The sequence below is a fragment of the Agelaius tricolor genome, unplaced genomic scaffold (assembly GCF_023055355.1).
Source record: "Agelaius tricolor isolate 1412-34295 unplaced genomic scaffold, bAgeTri1.0.p SCAF_32, whole genome shotgun sequence".
Lineage (NCBI taxonomy): Eukaryota > Metazoa > Chordata > Aves > Passeriformes > Icteridae > Agelaius > Agelaius tricolor.
The window spans coordinates 6,173,889-6,187,859 of record NW_027269292.1 but is presented as its reverse complement, the minus strand read 5'-3'; the positions used below and the strand labels follow the sequence as shown (position 1 = coordinate 6,187,859).

The 13,971-nt window shown below is 60.9% G+C and overlaps 1 protein-coding gene across 6 annotated transcripts in view; it reads left to right on the top strand.

The window, feature by feature from the left end:
* BAIAP2 (BAR/IMD domain containing adaptor protein 2) overlaps positions 1-13,971 on the top strand; it is a 43,413-nt gene that overhangs the window by 25,752 nt on the left and 3,690 nt on the right. Inside the window, exons 7-14 of one of the 6 annotated variants that reach the window (XM_071451432.1) lie at positions 5,174-5,326; positions 6,973-7,200; positions 8,497-8,698; positions 9,141-9,342; positions 9,423-9,491; positions 9,691-9,853; positions 11,486-11,520; positions 13,787-13,834. In XM_071451432.1, the coding sequence (XP_071307533.1) occupies positions 5,174-5,326; positions 6,973-7,200; positions 8,497-8,698; positions 9,141-9,342; positions 9,423-9,491; positions 9,691-9,853; positions 11,486-11,520; positions 13,787-13,814 (1,080 nt within the window). In that variant the 3' untranslated portion in view covers positions 13,815-13,834. Of the gene's footprint in view, positions 1-5,173; positions 5,327-6,972; positions 7,201-8,496; positions 8,699-9,140; positions 9,343-9,422; positions 9,492-9,690; positions 9,854-10,070; positions 10,170-11,485; positions 11,521-11,967; positions 13,180-13,786; positions 13,835-13,971 lie in introns of those variants that run through there. The other 5 variants (XM_071451435.1, XM_071451434.1, XM_071451431.1 and 2 more) reach the window with 5 other exon arrangements.

Genomic DNA, 13,971 nt, shown 5'->3' with positions numbered 1-13,971 from the left:
CTCTCTCTTCCCTGACCTTTCCTTTCTCTTTCCTCACTGGTCCTGCCCAATCCTTCCCTGGCATGAGAGCTGGGGTGGGCACAGCCCCTCCCTGCTCTGCATCCCTCCTGCTGCTGGCTGGAATCGCGCCTGACACGTGCTCCCCTTGGCTTTCTGACCCCCAAATTCGGGGCTGTGCTGTGCTGGTGACCCCAGGGCAGCTCCTGCCTGCTGGGGGTCCCCTCTTGTCTCTGGGGCTGGCCCCTGGCTCAGCCTGGTGGGTGCCAAACACACCAGGAATGACCTGGAGTGATGATTTCTGTGTGGAGCTCAGCCCTTGGCTCGTGTTCCCCGTGTCTGCACGTTCCTGGCTGGGATGGAAGCTCTGAACTCATTTCCCAGCCAGGCTGAGCTTATCAGAGGCTGGGCAGGAGCTGCTCCACCTGCACTGGCAGCAGTGTGTGCCCCTCGTGTGCTCCTGCAGCTCGGGGCTCGACATTCCTCAGCTGCTCCTTGATCTGCATCCCCTGAGCTGCCACCGTGCTGGCCTTGGGGAGGTGCCAGGGCTGAGTGCCCTCTGTGCCTTTCTGTGTGCCCTCTGTGCCTTCCTGTGTGCCCTGCCTGCCCTTCTGAGTGCCCTCCCTGCCTTTCTGTGCAGGACATCAGTGGCTGCCCCAGCTGGGGCTTGGCAGCAGCTCATTCCCTTTTCATCTGCTGCTCCTAATTCCTGTCTGACCCATGGGGTGACTCGGCCTGGCTTTGGCACTGCCCACCATGGCAGGGGTGGCACAGGCAGTGCCCACCATGGCAGGAGTGGCTTTGGCTTTGGCTCTGCCCATTATGGCAGGGCTGGCACAGGCTCTGCCCTCTGTGGTTCCAGCCCCGCTCCTGTGCCCACTCTGGGGGTCTCTGTCTGAGCCCCTCCATACCCAGGGGTGCCCAGGCTCTGCCAGCCTGGCCCCGTGGCACATCCTGGCAGGCTCCCAGTGCCCAGGGCTGTGCCCCACGTGCTGACACTGCTAATTAGGTCAGCAGCTCCCGCTGAATTGGAAGTGGATGCGGGAGGGGGGGCGCGGCACGGGGGAGTTATTTGAGGCCTCTCCAACCTAGAAACCCAGAAAAGATTTTCTGGAGCTCTTGGGTGGCTCTGGGGTGTGCTCTGGCTTTGGGGACAGCCACCAGCCCTGCTCGGATCACAATGGGGTTTCTCTCTCCTCCTTCAAACTGGGGATTTTGTTTTTTATTCAGACGATTCTTAGCGTGTGAGTTTGAAGCTGACAACCTCAATCAGTCAAAGCCTCAGTTTACAGTGCTGGAGTGGTTTGTGCTTGTCAGGGGGGTTTTGGAGAAGCTGCTGAGCTGGCAGAGAAGCCCCTTCAGGGGATCAGGGCATGCCAAGCTGCAGAGGGGTTTGGCTGTGGGTCAGTGTGGGGTGGCTGAGATTTCCCCATTTCTGGGGGATGGAGACCAGAGCAGCAGCCCTGGGGTCCTGCTGGGCACCTGGCTCAGGTGAGGCCTCACTCCTGGGCAAGGCAGAGCTTCTCCTTGGAGTGCAGCCCCGAGATCTCACGCTGTGCTTTGTGTGTTACCTTCCCCCTGTGCATCTGCCACATTTAACAGCTTTTTGATTTGAATTTCCCTTCCTGGGCGTTATCTGAAAGCCCACTGTCATTCTGAGCGAACCCAAACTGCACAAGGAGCGTGGCTCGCCATTTTGTGCTGCAACAGCGAGTAAAACCAGGCTCTGGGTAAATCAATGGCTCAGGAGCACATTTCCATGAGGTATATAAAGCTCTGAGTACTAAGTTTGGAGCGTGGGCTCTGCGCTGCGGAGCGGCGTGTTCCGACTGGCTGAGACAAGCCTTCCTCGGCTCAGCAATCAGCAGCAGCCTGGCTCAACCAGCCTGGGGTGTAAATAAGGCTTGTACCTGTGGATTTAAATGCTGCTGGGAGCTGGAGCCCTCACGCTGCCAGGATCAGGGTTTGTCCCTGCTGTGGTGTCTGGGCTGGAGCCGTGCCTGACCCAGGCTTGGGGATCCTGCGGGGAGTCTGAGCCAAATTAGCTGGAGCTGAGCTCTTTCCACTCCTCACCTTCTCCTTCTCAGTGGCCCAGTTAGTAAATTAGGCAGGATGGTGGGGGAAAATTAAATTAATTCAATGAATGGGGGTCGGGGTCTGCGTGTGCTCCTGCTATTTCAGGTGCTGTCAGGGTTGTGCTTTCCTTCCAAAAGTGGGGCTCTGCAGGAGGGGGAGCTGCTGCCCCTTCCCCTGGGGCAGAACCTTCTCGTGGAGCTGCCCATGGATGAGTGTGGGCAGCAGGGCTTAGCCCATCCCAGGCACAGCAGGGCTGAGCTGGAGGGGCTGGGGGCTCTGCAGGCTGGCACCGGGGCTGGGGGCTCTGCAGGCTGGCACTGGGGCTGGCACTGGGGCTGGGGGCTCTGCAGGCTGGCACTGGAGCTGGGGGCTCTGCAGGCTGGCACCTGGGCTGGCACTGGAGCTGGGGGCTCTGCAGGCTGGCACCGGGGCTGGCACCGGGGCTGGGGGCTCTGCAGGCTGGCACTGGGGCTGGCACTGGGACTGGCACTGGGGCTGGGGGCTCTGCAGGCTGGCACCGGGGCTGGCACCGGGGCTGGGGGCTCTGCAGGCTGGCACTGGGGCTGGCACCAGGGCTGGGGGCTCTGCAGGCTGGCACTGGGGCTGGCACTGGGGCACCACTCCCCAGCTCCCATCACCACTGCCAGGCTGCTCCTCTGGGCTCTGTCCCTGTGCTGTTCCAGGCTAATAATACCCGGGAGGAGGCGGCTGCTGCCGTCCTTAGCCTGCTGCTGCAGGAGCCGTCCCCAGCTCTTCCTCCTCCTCCTCCTCCTCTTCCTCCTCCTCCTCCTCCTCCTCCTCCTCCTCGGGCTCTGTGTGCCTCCTCCTGTGCCACGCTGCCCCAGCACCTCTGTGCTGGCACAGCCTGGTGCTGCCTGGCATTCCAAGTGCCATGCCCCGTGCCTCTGCTTTGGGGTGATGCCAAAGCCTCCATCCCTTCCCCCTGTGTGTGCCCAGTGCCATCAGCTCAGCTCCCTTCGCTGATTCCTCCTCATGGCCACAGGCGTTCGCCCTGGATTTTCTCATTTTGGTGGGAAAAATTCTCTTTGAAATAGGGTTGCTGGTTGCAAAACGGGTTTTTAATCCACTTCTCACTGATGCTCTTTCCCTCATCCATGTTGGTGCAATGTGGGGAGACCCAAAAGCTGCTGGCTCAGGCACGAGCTCTGCGCTGGGTTTTGCTCTCAGGGGGTGCTCAGAGCAGGGTGGGAGCCAGGAGCAGGTCCAGCCCCAAAATAATCCCCCTTTGAAGTCTGGGATGTCACTGAATCTTGCTGCTTTTGTTGGTTTGCTCCATTTTATGTATCTCTTAATAAATATTGTAGCATGCTAAAAATAACTGATAACCGTGAAGAAGCAGCAAAGCTGCTCTGGGCCCTGAATTTCCACTTTAATTCCCATCTCAGAGAAGCTTGGGCTGCCTGCAGCAGGTCCAGCCCTGCCTGGGCTGGGGCTGTTGTGGCTTTCCAGTGTCGTGGCGCTGCTGTCCCAGGGAAGAGGAGGTGGCAGGGAGGTGTCACAGTGTGGGACAGTGATGGGCAGGAGGTGCTGCTCCCCTGGTGCCCCATTGCGGGTGGGAACTGGGAGCATTAAAGGGATTAAGGGAGGATGAAGTGGCCGGGTCGGGGGGCTGGGGGCACCTCTGTGTCCAGGGAGGCTGGTGCTGTCCCTGGGGTCCCCTGTGCCACCTTTCCATCACACAGGGCAAAGCAGCTGGGGGTTCCCCCGTGTGCTGCTGCCGTGCCAGGTGCGGCGCTGGCAGAGCCCAGCGTGGCACAGCCGTGCTGGCACCATCACAGGAGAGCAGAGCCAGCAGAGGAGCCTCCAGCTGCCAGCCTGGCAGGGCCACCGTGTCTGCCAGCCCAGGCTGTGGCACCTGGGAACACCCAGGGCATCCTGTGCCAGTGTGTGGCACTGCCCAGCCGCCCCTCTGTGTCCCTGTGGTAAATACAGGCTGAAGGCACTGCTGGCAGTTTCAGAGGCACTGGTGGCCCTGTGTGTGGCAGGGGCCTTGTGTGTGGCAGGGTCCCTGTGCCATCCCTCTGCACCCCTGTGTGTGGCAGGGTCCCTGTGCCATCCCTCTGCACCCCTGTGTGTGGCAGGGTCCCCTCGGCACCCCTGCGTGTGACGGGGTCCCCATGCCATCCCTGTGTGTGGCAGGATCCCCATGCCATCCCTCAGCACCCCTGTGTGTGACAGGTCCCCGTGCCATCCCTGTGTGTGACAGGTCCCCGTGCCATCCTCAGCAGCGGGCAGGGACCCGGCACCTCCCGGGCGATGCCAGCACAGGCTGGGATCTGCTCTGGTTTGTGCCAGGCTGAGCCGGGGGCTGAGGGAGCCCCTGCCAGTCCCGGGGCACCCCCGTGCCCGGTGCTGAGCGGGGGCTGCGGGTACAGCTCGTGCCGGGCACCCACGGCTGAGTCAGCTCTGCGTGGGGGCTGCCATGAGTAAGGGGCTGGGGGGGTGTGCAGGCACACGTGTGTGTCCCTGTGTCTGTCCCTGGCGGTGTGTCTGTCCCTGTGTCTGTCCTGTGTGTGTGTCTGTCCCTGTGTGTGTGTGTCCCTGTGTGTGTGTCCCTGGGGGGGTGTGTGTTCCCTGTGTCTGTCCCTGTGTCTGTCCTGTGTGTGTGTGTGTCTGTCCCTGTGTGTGTGTCCCTGTGTGTGTGTCCCTGTGTCTGTCCCTGGGGGTGTGTCTGTCCCTGTGTCTGTCCTGTGTGTGTCTGTCCCTGTGTGTCTGTCCCTGTGTCTCTCCCTCTGTGTGTGTCCCTGTGTCTGTCCTCTGTGTGTGTGTGTCTGTCCCTGTGTGTGTGTCCCTTGTGTGTGTCCCATGTCTGTCCCTGTCCCTGTGTCTGTCCCTGTGTGTGTGTCCCATGTGTGTGTCCCTGTGTCTGTCCCTGTGTGTGTGTGTGTCCCGTGTGTCTGTCCCTGTGTGTATGTGTGTGTGTCTGTCCCTGTGTCTGTCCCTGTGTGTGTGTCCCATGTCTGTCCCTGTCCCTGTGTCTGTCCCTGGTGTGTCCCTGGGTCCCTTCCACCCCTCTCCCTGGACCCCCTGCCCCGCAGCACTGCCAGCAGCCCCTTCCCTGCTCCTCTCTCTCTTGCAGTACATCGAAGCCATCAGCAACAAGCAAGGGGAGCTGGAGAACTACGTGTCTGATGGCTACAAGACAGCTCTGACAGAAGAGAGGAGACGCTTCTGCTTCCTGGTGGAGAAGCAGTGTGCAGTGGCCAAGAGCGCCATCACCTACCACGCCAAGGTGAGTGAGTGGCACCACCAGAGCCACGCTGGCTGCCCTGGCACTGGGGGGGTGCTCCCAGCTCGAGCTGCACCCCATAGAACAGCCTGGGATCCCAAAAGCCTCAGCTGGTGCAGCCCCCCTACACACACACAGGGACAGACACAGGGACACACACACACAGGGACACACACACAGGGACAGACACAGGGACACAAACACAGGGACAGACAAAGGGATACACACACAGGGACAGACAGGGACACACACGGGGACGGACACACAGAGACAGACACACAGGGACGCACACAGGGACACTCACACAGGGACAGACACAGGGACACACACACAGGGACACACACACCCAGGGACAGACTCAGGGAACGAGGGGGTGGTGACCAGCAGGTGACTCCAGGGAAGGTGCCCCAGCAGGAGCAGCTGCTTCAAATCCCTCCTGCCCATGGCTGCCCCCTGGAGCAGGGCTGGAGCTGCCCCTGCCCGCCTGGGGAGCTGCAGCAGCTGCACGGAGCAGGATCCACCCAGACAGGGGCTGGTGCTGCTCCTGCAGCCTCGTGCTCCGTTCTGGTTGTTCCCCAGCTCCGCCCTCCGTGGCTCACAGCAGCCATCTGTCACCACCACGCTTGGCACTGGAGCAGGAGAGGGAGCTGGCATTAGTCAGCTCTGTCCTGGCACATCCACAGCACGGATCCACGCTTGGATTGGCGAGCAGAGTGCAGGAAGGGAAAACCTCCTGGAGTGCAGCACCTCCCAGGGCTGGTGGCCAGCAGGAACCGACCAAAACCTTGCTGCAGCAGCACACACAGGCTGATTTTGCAGGAGGGACTTGGCTGGTGGCTTGTCCAGAGTGTGGTGTGTGTCCTGCTCAAAACTCCATAACCCTAACTCTAACTCTAACCCTAACCCTGCTGCTGCCTGTGGCTCCTGCAGGATGCTCCACAGGATCATGAGGCTGGACCCGCTGGCTGGTGTTGGGGAAATATGCAGGGACTTTGAAATTGGATTTAGAGGGGGTTTGATATGCAGAACCACATTTCGTCTCCAGATGAGGCAGAGCAGAGGCATCGGGTCACCCTTGGGAGTGACCTCGAGGGGGCTGGGGCATCTTCCCCCTCTGAGTCACACAAGGGGAAGTGCTGGTACATTCTGGGTGAATCAGGACAAGTTTGGCTCCACCTGTTTCCCCCTTGGAGCATGGTACTGCAGGCAGGGAGCAGTGGGGCTGGGATGGAGCACAGGGGCCTGGAGGCTGCTGGGGCTGAGCACCCCAAGGAAGCAGCTCCTCCCTGGGGATGTGGGGACAGCCTGGAGCATGGGCTGTGCCCTGCCAGGGTTTCAGCCTGGTTTTATTTCTCTGCTCCACATGGGGCCCAGCTCCCTGCGGCCTGGACATGCTGCACACAGGATATCTTGATGGGGAGAGATTGGATTACCTTTCCCTTCCCTCGTTCCCATTTTTCATGATTCCTGCCTGGCTCTGGTGCCACCAGAGCCTGGAAGCAGCACGTGCCTGGCTGTTACCTTGCCTGTGCCACGCACAGAGCCATCGATCAGTCCCAGCTCAGCCCTGGCTCCGTGTGGTGCTGCCCAGGGAAGGGGGGCACACCAGCTGCACCCCTGTGCCCTCACTCCTGGTTTTGCTCTTGCAGGGGAAGGAGATGCTGACGCAGAAGCTGCCGCTGTGGCAGCAATCCTGCTCGGACCCCAACAAGATCCCGGAGCGCGCCATCCAGCTGATGCAGCAGATGGCTGCCAGCAGCAATGGCACCATCATGCCCAGCCCTCTGTCCACATCCAAGTCCAACCTCATCATCTCTGATCCCATCCCTGGTGCCAAACCTCTCCCTGTCCCCCCGGAGCTGGCACCTTTTGTAGGAGTAAGTATCCCTGTGCCGGAGCTGCCCTGCCCTCTGAGCAAAGCTGGAGGGACGAGCCCGGGCCGGTGTCACCGCTGTCCTCGGCAAGTTGTCCTTGGATGGGCTGTCACTGATGGCAGGGATGGCAGCTCTGGGCCATCCTGGGGTGTGGGGAGGAGCCTGACCTGGGCACGGGCAGCCTGTCCCACCCCAGGGTCACTGAGCTCTGTAGAACAGGGGCTCCCAGGCTCTGTTGGGGAACCCAGGAGCTGGACCTGCCTGTCCAGGCTGGTCCCCAAGCTGTGGGACTGAACCCAGGTACCCCAGTAACTGCAGGGGAAGGTCTGGAATGACCCGTGGGATGAAGGACCCTTCAGAAGAGGGTGTCCCACTGATGTGGGGACACAAGCTGAGCACAGAGCTCAGCAGAGAATTGGCAGGTCCAGGGGAGCTCAGAGCAGTAAGATACCATAGAGGAGACCCCACTGCTGCCCCAGAGCAGTTTGGTTTGGCTGGGAACTAAACCCAATGGGACAAAGCTCCGATTTGCCTCTGTCCCTGGAGCTGTGTCCCACTGGGGAGCTGCAGTGGGATTTCCCTGGAGCTGCACTGGGATTTCCCTGGAGCTGCAGGGGGATGTTCCTGGAGCTGCAGTGGGACTGCCCTGGAGCTAAAGGGATGTTCCTGAAGCTGCAGTGGGATTTCCCTGGAGCTGCAGGGATGTTCCTAGAGCTGCAGTGGGATTGCCCTGGAGCTGCACTGGGATTTCCCTGGAACTGCAGTGGGATTGCCCTGGCGCTGCAGGGATGTTCCTGGAGCTGCAGGGATGTTCCTGGAGCTGCAGGGATGTTCCTGGCGCTGCAGGGATGTTCCTGGAGCTGCAGGGCTGTCCCTGGCGCTGCAGGGATGTTCCTGGCGCTGCAGGGCTGTCCCTGGAGCTGCAGTGGGATGTTCCTGGAGCTGCAGGGATGTTCCTGGAGCTGCAGGGCTGTTCCTGGAGCTGCAGGGATGTTCCTGGTGCTGCAGGGATGTTCCTGGAGCTGCAGAGCTGTTCCTGGAGCTGCAGGGATGTTCCTGGTGCTGCAGGGATGTTCCTGGAGCTGCAGGGCTGTCCCTGGAGCTGCAGGGCTGTCCCTGGAGCTGCAGGGATGTCCCTGGAGCTGCAGTGGGATGTTCCTGGTGCTGCAGGGCTGTCCCTGGCGCTGCAGGGCTGTCCCTGGCGCTGCAGGGATGTCCCTGGAGCTGCAGGGATGTTCCTGGAGCTGCAGGGATGCCCTAAGGAAGCCCTCCGTGTCCCCCTCCCCTCCTCTCTCGCAGCGCATGTCGGCACAGGAGGCCATGCCGGTGATGAACGGAGTCTCGGGCTCTGACAGCGACGGGTACAACCACTGGTCTGAGATGAAGCCAGCACAGCCCAAATCTTTATCTCCTCCCCAGCCTCAGAAGCAGCTGAGTGACTCTTACTCCAATACACTCCCAGTTCGCAAAAACGTGGCACCGAAAAACAGCTACGCCTCAGGTGAGGCCCCAGCCCCGCTGCCAGGGCCCTGGAGCTGCCTCTGCTGGACCCAGTGCCCACAGGGAGCCCCAGGGTGGGGATGGTTCTTGGGGGTGCTGCTGGTGGGGGGACAGTGACCACGCCATCCCTTTGGTGTCAAGTGCTGCTTGTGCCTCCTGAGCTTGGCGTTAGGAAATGCTGGAGCTGGGCTCTGCCCTGGGGTTTCACAGGACTTCCAGAAGGAAAATCTTGTGGAATGTGGCACAGGGAGCCTGCTCCCTTTGTCATGGCTGGTGGGTGATGCCGGGAGCCTGATCGTGCTCGCTGAGGGGGAAGGTGTGAGTCACACTGAAGGCTGTAGTACAACCACAACCTGAGCTGAAATAAGGAGGGGTGGGGACCTGTCCTGTGCCTGGGGATGGGGTGAAGGATTCGGGGCACCCACTGGTGTCTGTTCCCCCAGCTGAAAACAAGACACTGCCACGCTCCAGCTCCATGGCCGCCGGGCTCGAGAGGAACGGCCGGACGAGGGTGCAGGCGATTTTCTCTCACGCTGCCGGGGATAACAGCACCCTCCTGAGCTTCAAGGAGGGAGACCTCATCACCCTGCTGGTGCCCGAGGCCCGCGACGGCTGGCACTACGGAGAGAGTGAGAAAACCAAAATGTGAGTGAGCTGGCTGTCCTGGGGAGCAGCCTCATCTGGGACAAACCTGGGTTTGACTTCATGCCCCCTTTGCCTTTCAGGAGGGGCTGGTTTCCTTTCTCCTACACACGGGTCCTTGACAATGATGGCAGCGAGCGGGTCCACACCAGGTAGGAGCATCGTGTGGGGTGACAGGGTGTCCTTGGGATGGGAATTAGGAATTCCTTTGGAATAACAGCACAGTGGGGTGGTTGCTGGCTCTGGGTGGATGCCATGAGCGGATGGCGGATAGGTGGCCTGGGGGTCTCTGCAGATGGGTGGCCTGGGGGTCTCTGCACGGAGCTGACACCTCTGCCCTGGGCCCCCCAGCCTGCAGCAAGGGAAGAGCAGCAGCACTGGCAACCTGCTGGACAAGGATGACATCTCCATCCCGCCACCAGACTATGGCATGGCCTCCCAGGCCTTCCCAACACAGGGCAGCAACACCTTCAAGCAGCGGCCCTACAGCGTGGCCGTGCCCGCCTTCTCCCAGGTGAGCCTCTCCTGCCAGCTTCTCCCACTCTGGGGGGTGTTTGAGCCCTGGGGGATGCTGGACAGATCCCTGGGCACTGTCCCTGCTGCGCTGGCCGGGGTTCTCAGCTCCCTGTCCCACTGGGATGGGCTGGGGTGAGCGGGAGCGCTCCCGGTGCCGGCGCTGCGGATGCCTGGGGGTGCCAGGGCGGCTCTCCAACCTCTGTTCGTTGTTTTAGGACTACCTAATGCCCTATGGGTGTGCAATTAAAGACTATTCCAGTGGCCTCTGCCAAGCACCCTCCGCTCACTACAAGCCTTACACTAGGTCGACAGCTGTAAGTCCGATGCTTGCAATGTTTCCCTTGGGATTTATGGAAGTTTGGCTGTTTTGTGCCTGGTGATCCGCGTGCCTTGCCTGGACCTGCTCCTGCCCAGCACCTCTGCTGGGGTGAAGGGATGCAGGGAGCCCATGGATGGGGAGGAACAGGCAAGGCACGGGGGGCAGTGGCACAAAATGGCCCCGTAAACCCCCAAAGGACAACACTTGCTGACTCCATGGGAGTCTCCCACCAGAAACAGGCTGCTCACAGGCAGCTGGAGGTGTTTTCTCTGGCATGTGCCACTTCAAGCCGGTGACAGTCCTATGGGGACACTGGGGCAGATCCTGGACAGGATTGCAGAGTGTCCAAAGCAAGCCCAGGGCTTCTTGGATAACAAGCCAGGGAGGATGCACAGCAGATGAGATCAGTGTAACCCAGGAGCTACTGGTGTAGGGGAGTTCTCCCTCCACAATGTGCACAGTGGGATGAGCCACGCTGGCATCACATGCTGGCAGAGGGGAGAGGATGAGGAGGGAGAGAGAAGGGCAGTCAGCACCAACCCTTCCCAGGGCAGGTCAGATGGGATCTGGTCCTCTCTGCAGGGACTGGGGTGGAAGCAAAGTCCCACTTCTTGCTGTTTTGCTGGGGTTTTCCAGCAGGATTTGCTGCTGGGGTTGGTATTTTGGGACTGGGAGCATTCCTGGGAAGGTGGGAATGTGGGTCTCTGGTTGCTGGTGCATGGCCAGCTCAGAGGCCAGAGACTCCCCCTCTTTCCTGGAGCTTTCTCCATGTTGGTCATGGAGAGTTGTATCCCAGGGCAGGCCCTAGCTCAAGGAGGGATGTCCTTGAGGGGTGTTCTCCAGGCCTGATCCCCACCTGCCCCTCAGTCCCTCCCTGCAAAGCCTGCTCAGCACCGGCCAAAGGAGAAAATGGTCCAAAACCCTGTGGGTTTCTGGTGGGAGTGAATACAGGCAACCCCTCTTTCCACAGAACATTTCACTGGTGTCTCTCAGTTGTGCAGCCCCTTTCCAACAGTCTCAGCAGCAGCCAGAGCTCTGTTCCTCACAGGGGCTGGGCAGAGCAGAGCAGGGCTCTCCCAGCAGTCGCTTTTCCATGTCTGGCCAGATAAATCCTCCAGGGAGTGGTGGAGCTTCACTCCTTGCTGTCTGAATCCCACTCCAATCATCTCCATATCTCCTTTTCCTCTCCAAATGCATCAGCTCTCGGCCCTGGGTCCTGATGCACTTTGGTTTGTCCGTGTGACCCTCCAGTGGCACCTGAGCAAACAGCCCACAGGTCCCTCACTGTGCTTCCTCCTCTCCTCCCCACAGGGTCTCGATGACTACGGGACGAGGTCCGTCAACAGGTAAGATGTCACCTTGCTGTCACATTCCCTGTGAAATGTTGGTGTTGGCTGTGGGCGAAGTCGTGGGGCTGTGTCCCCACAGGGGTCCCTGCATGGGCTCCCCGGGGACTGGCAGTGGCTGGGATGGGGCCAGGTCTCATCTGTGAGATGGGGGGACCCAGGGAGGGCAGGTCCCAGGGCCAGCCTGGTGTCCCCAAGCTCGTGCTCCTCCAGAGAGTCGCGTCTCCCACCCTCCTCCTGGCTCACGCCTGGATAGGGAAGCCACAGAGAGCCCGGGCTCCCGGGCCTTTCCCCAGCACCTTCTCCATCGATCCCCTGTGCCTCGGAGCTGCCCTGTCTCGCTCCTGGGGCTGGGTGGAGCCCGTGGCCGTGCAGGGTCCCGCCCGCGGTGCCGTGAGCTCGGTGCTGCCCTCGGCCACTCTGGCATCTCTGTGCTTTGTTCCGCAGCGGCAGTGGCAGTTTGGTATCAACGGTGTGAGGACACCTGGGCTCGCAGCGGCCCCTTGCTGCTTGGAAGAGCTTTCTGCTTCTTTTCCCCCCCCCTTTTTTTTTCCTTCCCTTTCGTTTCTCTTTCTCTACTTCTTTTGGATTTGAAACTCTTGTGATCTTCAAGGAAACCATGGTGCTTCTCACCCCTCCCCGGTGTTCACAGTGCCCTTGTTTCTGAAGCCTTTTTGGAGCAGAAACTGCCGCCAGGTCTGTGCTCACAGCCCGGGCGCAGTTGTCACTTAGTGGGACCCGGTGTTTGTCCTCCCGTGTGATGTTAGCGATGCACTGTCCCCCCCAGGGGCCGCGCCGGCCGCCCCGCACGAGCCTGGACCAAACTCCCAGACTGGATCACATATGCATGGCCTCTGGTGTCCGTACTGTTACTGAGCATCCGGGATGCCCGCGCCCGGGATGCCGTTCCCGGAGGGGGGGCAGCGTCCCCGCGCCTCCCCCTGGGCCCGATCCGCTTCCATCCCTTGGGAGAAGCGGATGGCACAGAGCTCCCGCCCCGGGGAAAGGGCTGCTTCTGGGCTGGGGTCCCGCCGGCTGCGGGAACCCCCCCGGAAGGGTTACTCCTGGTTGTTTTATAAATATATATATATATATATTTTTTGTAGCAAGGTATTGTTACCTCACGCTAGGGCTGGGGCTCCGAGGGCTGCTCGTGTGCCCAAGCCAGGCTGGAGCGAGGCAGCCCCGGCAGTGCCCGGGGGGCTCCCAGCCCGCTCTGGGGGTCCCGCTCCACACTAGCCCGGCCGTAGCCCTCCCAGTGCCCGTGGCCGTCTCCACTGCAAAGCTGTTCACGCTTTTTTCTGATGTGATTTTTAAGACCTCTGACATTGCCTGTTTACTGGGACATTGCTGGCAATAGACCTCCCCCTCCCACCCCCCGGACCAGTTTTTGGGTTATCTCCTCGCCTCTGGGCACACTGTTCTGAGCCCCTCCTGCATCGATGTCCGAATTTTGCTAAGGATTTTTAACCCAGGATATTTCACGATGAATGACTGAATGTAGAGGGGGAAAAAAACAAACCACAAAAAACACAAACCCAGCCTAGCAAAGCCTGTGTGGAGATTGTAAAGTGCTGAAAAACCTTTTTTTAAAAGCCAGAGAGAATTGTGCCCTGTACTGAGTTATTGTTTGAATAAAAGTTTTATTTATTGCATTGAGCTGGGCCTCGGTGTCTTTTTCGGCTGCCGTGCCTGCGTGCTGCCCTCACCGCCCGCATCGCCCACCGCGTGTTCCCAGGCCATGTTTTTGTTCCCCGCTCCGTCCCTGGGGACGCTGCCTGTGCGCGCTCAGCCCTGCTGGCACTAAACAGCTTCGCTGAGCGGGAGCAGCGACAGCTGCTTTAGGGCCGGCTCCCCCTCGCTGAGCATCCCAGGGGTGATGCTGCCCCTGCTCCCGCATGCCAAGGCTCCGGCTGCGCTTTCCCGGCGCTGGGAAAGCGGCGGTGGCCGGCACAGAGGGGGGAAGGAAGCCGCCCCCTCCCTTCCGCAGCCCCCGCCGTGCCCGGCCGCCGCACTCCCACAGCTCCCAGCTGGCCGTGCCCTTCCTTCCCCTCCTCACAGCACCAGCGACTCAATAAACACCACTTTTCCTCCTTTTTCTTCTTTTTCCTCCTGTTTCCTCTGCCTGCCGGCGCTGCGTGCGGGGTGGCCAGCGGGCTCTCGGGCCACCGGCCGGCTCGTGGCCTTAAGTCTCTCCTTAACCACGACCTTCTGTTCCCATCAAGCGTCCCAGCGTCCTCCAACCTGCCTTCTGTTTCCCTTGCAGCCCCGATGTTGAAGTGGCCAGGTTTTGAGGTGGCCCTGCCCGTAGTTAGTAAGTGACGGCGTCGCGGGGCCGAGCCCTGGGTGCGCTGGGCAGCGGGTGAGGCCGCGGGGCTGCGCGGGGACGGTGCCACCGCTCTGCTTCCCGCCTCGCCGTCCCCTCCCTGCGTCACCACCGCTTGTCCCCGA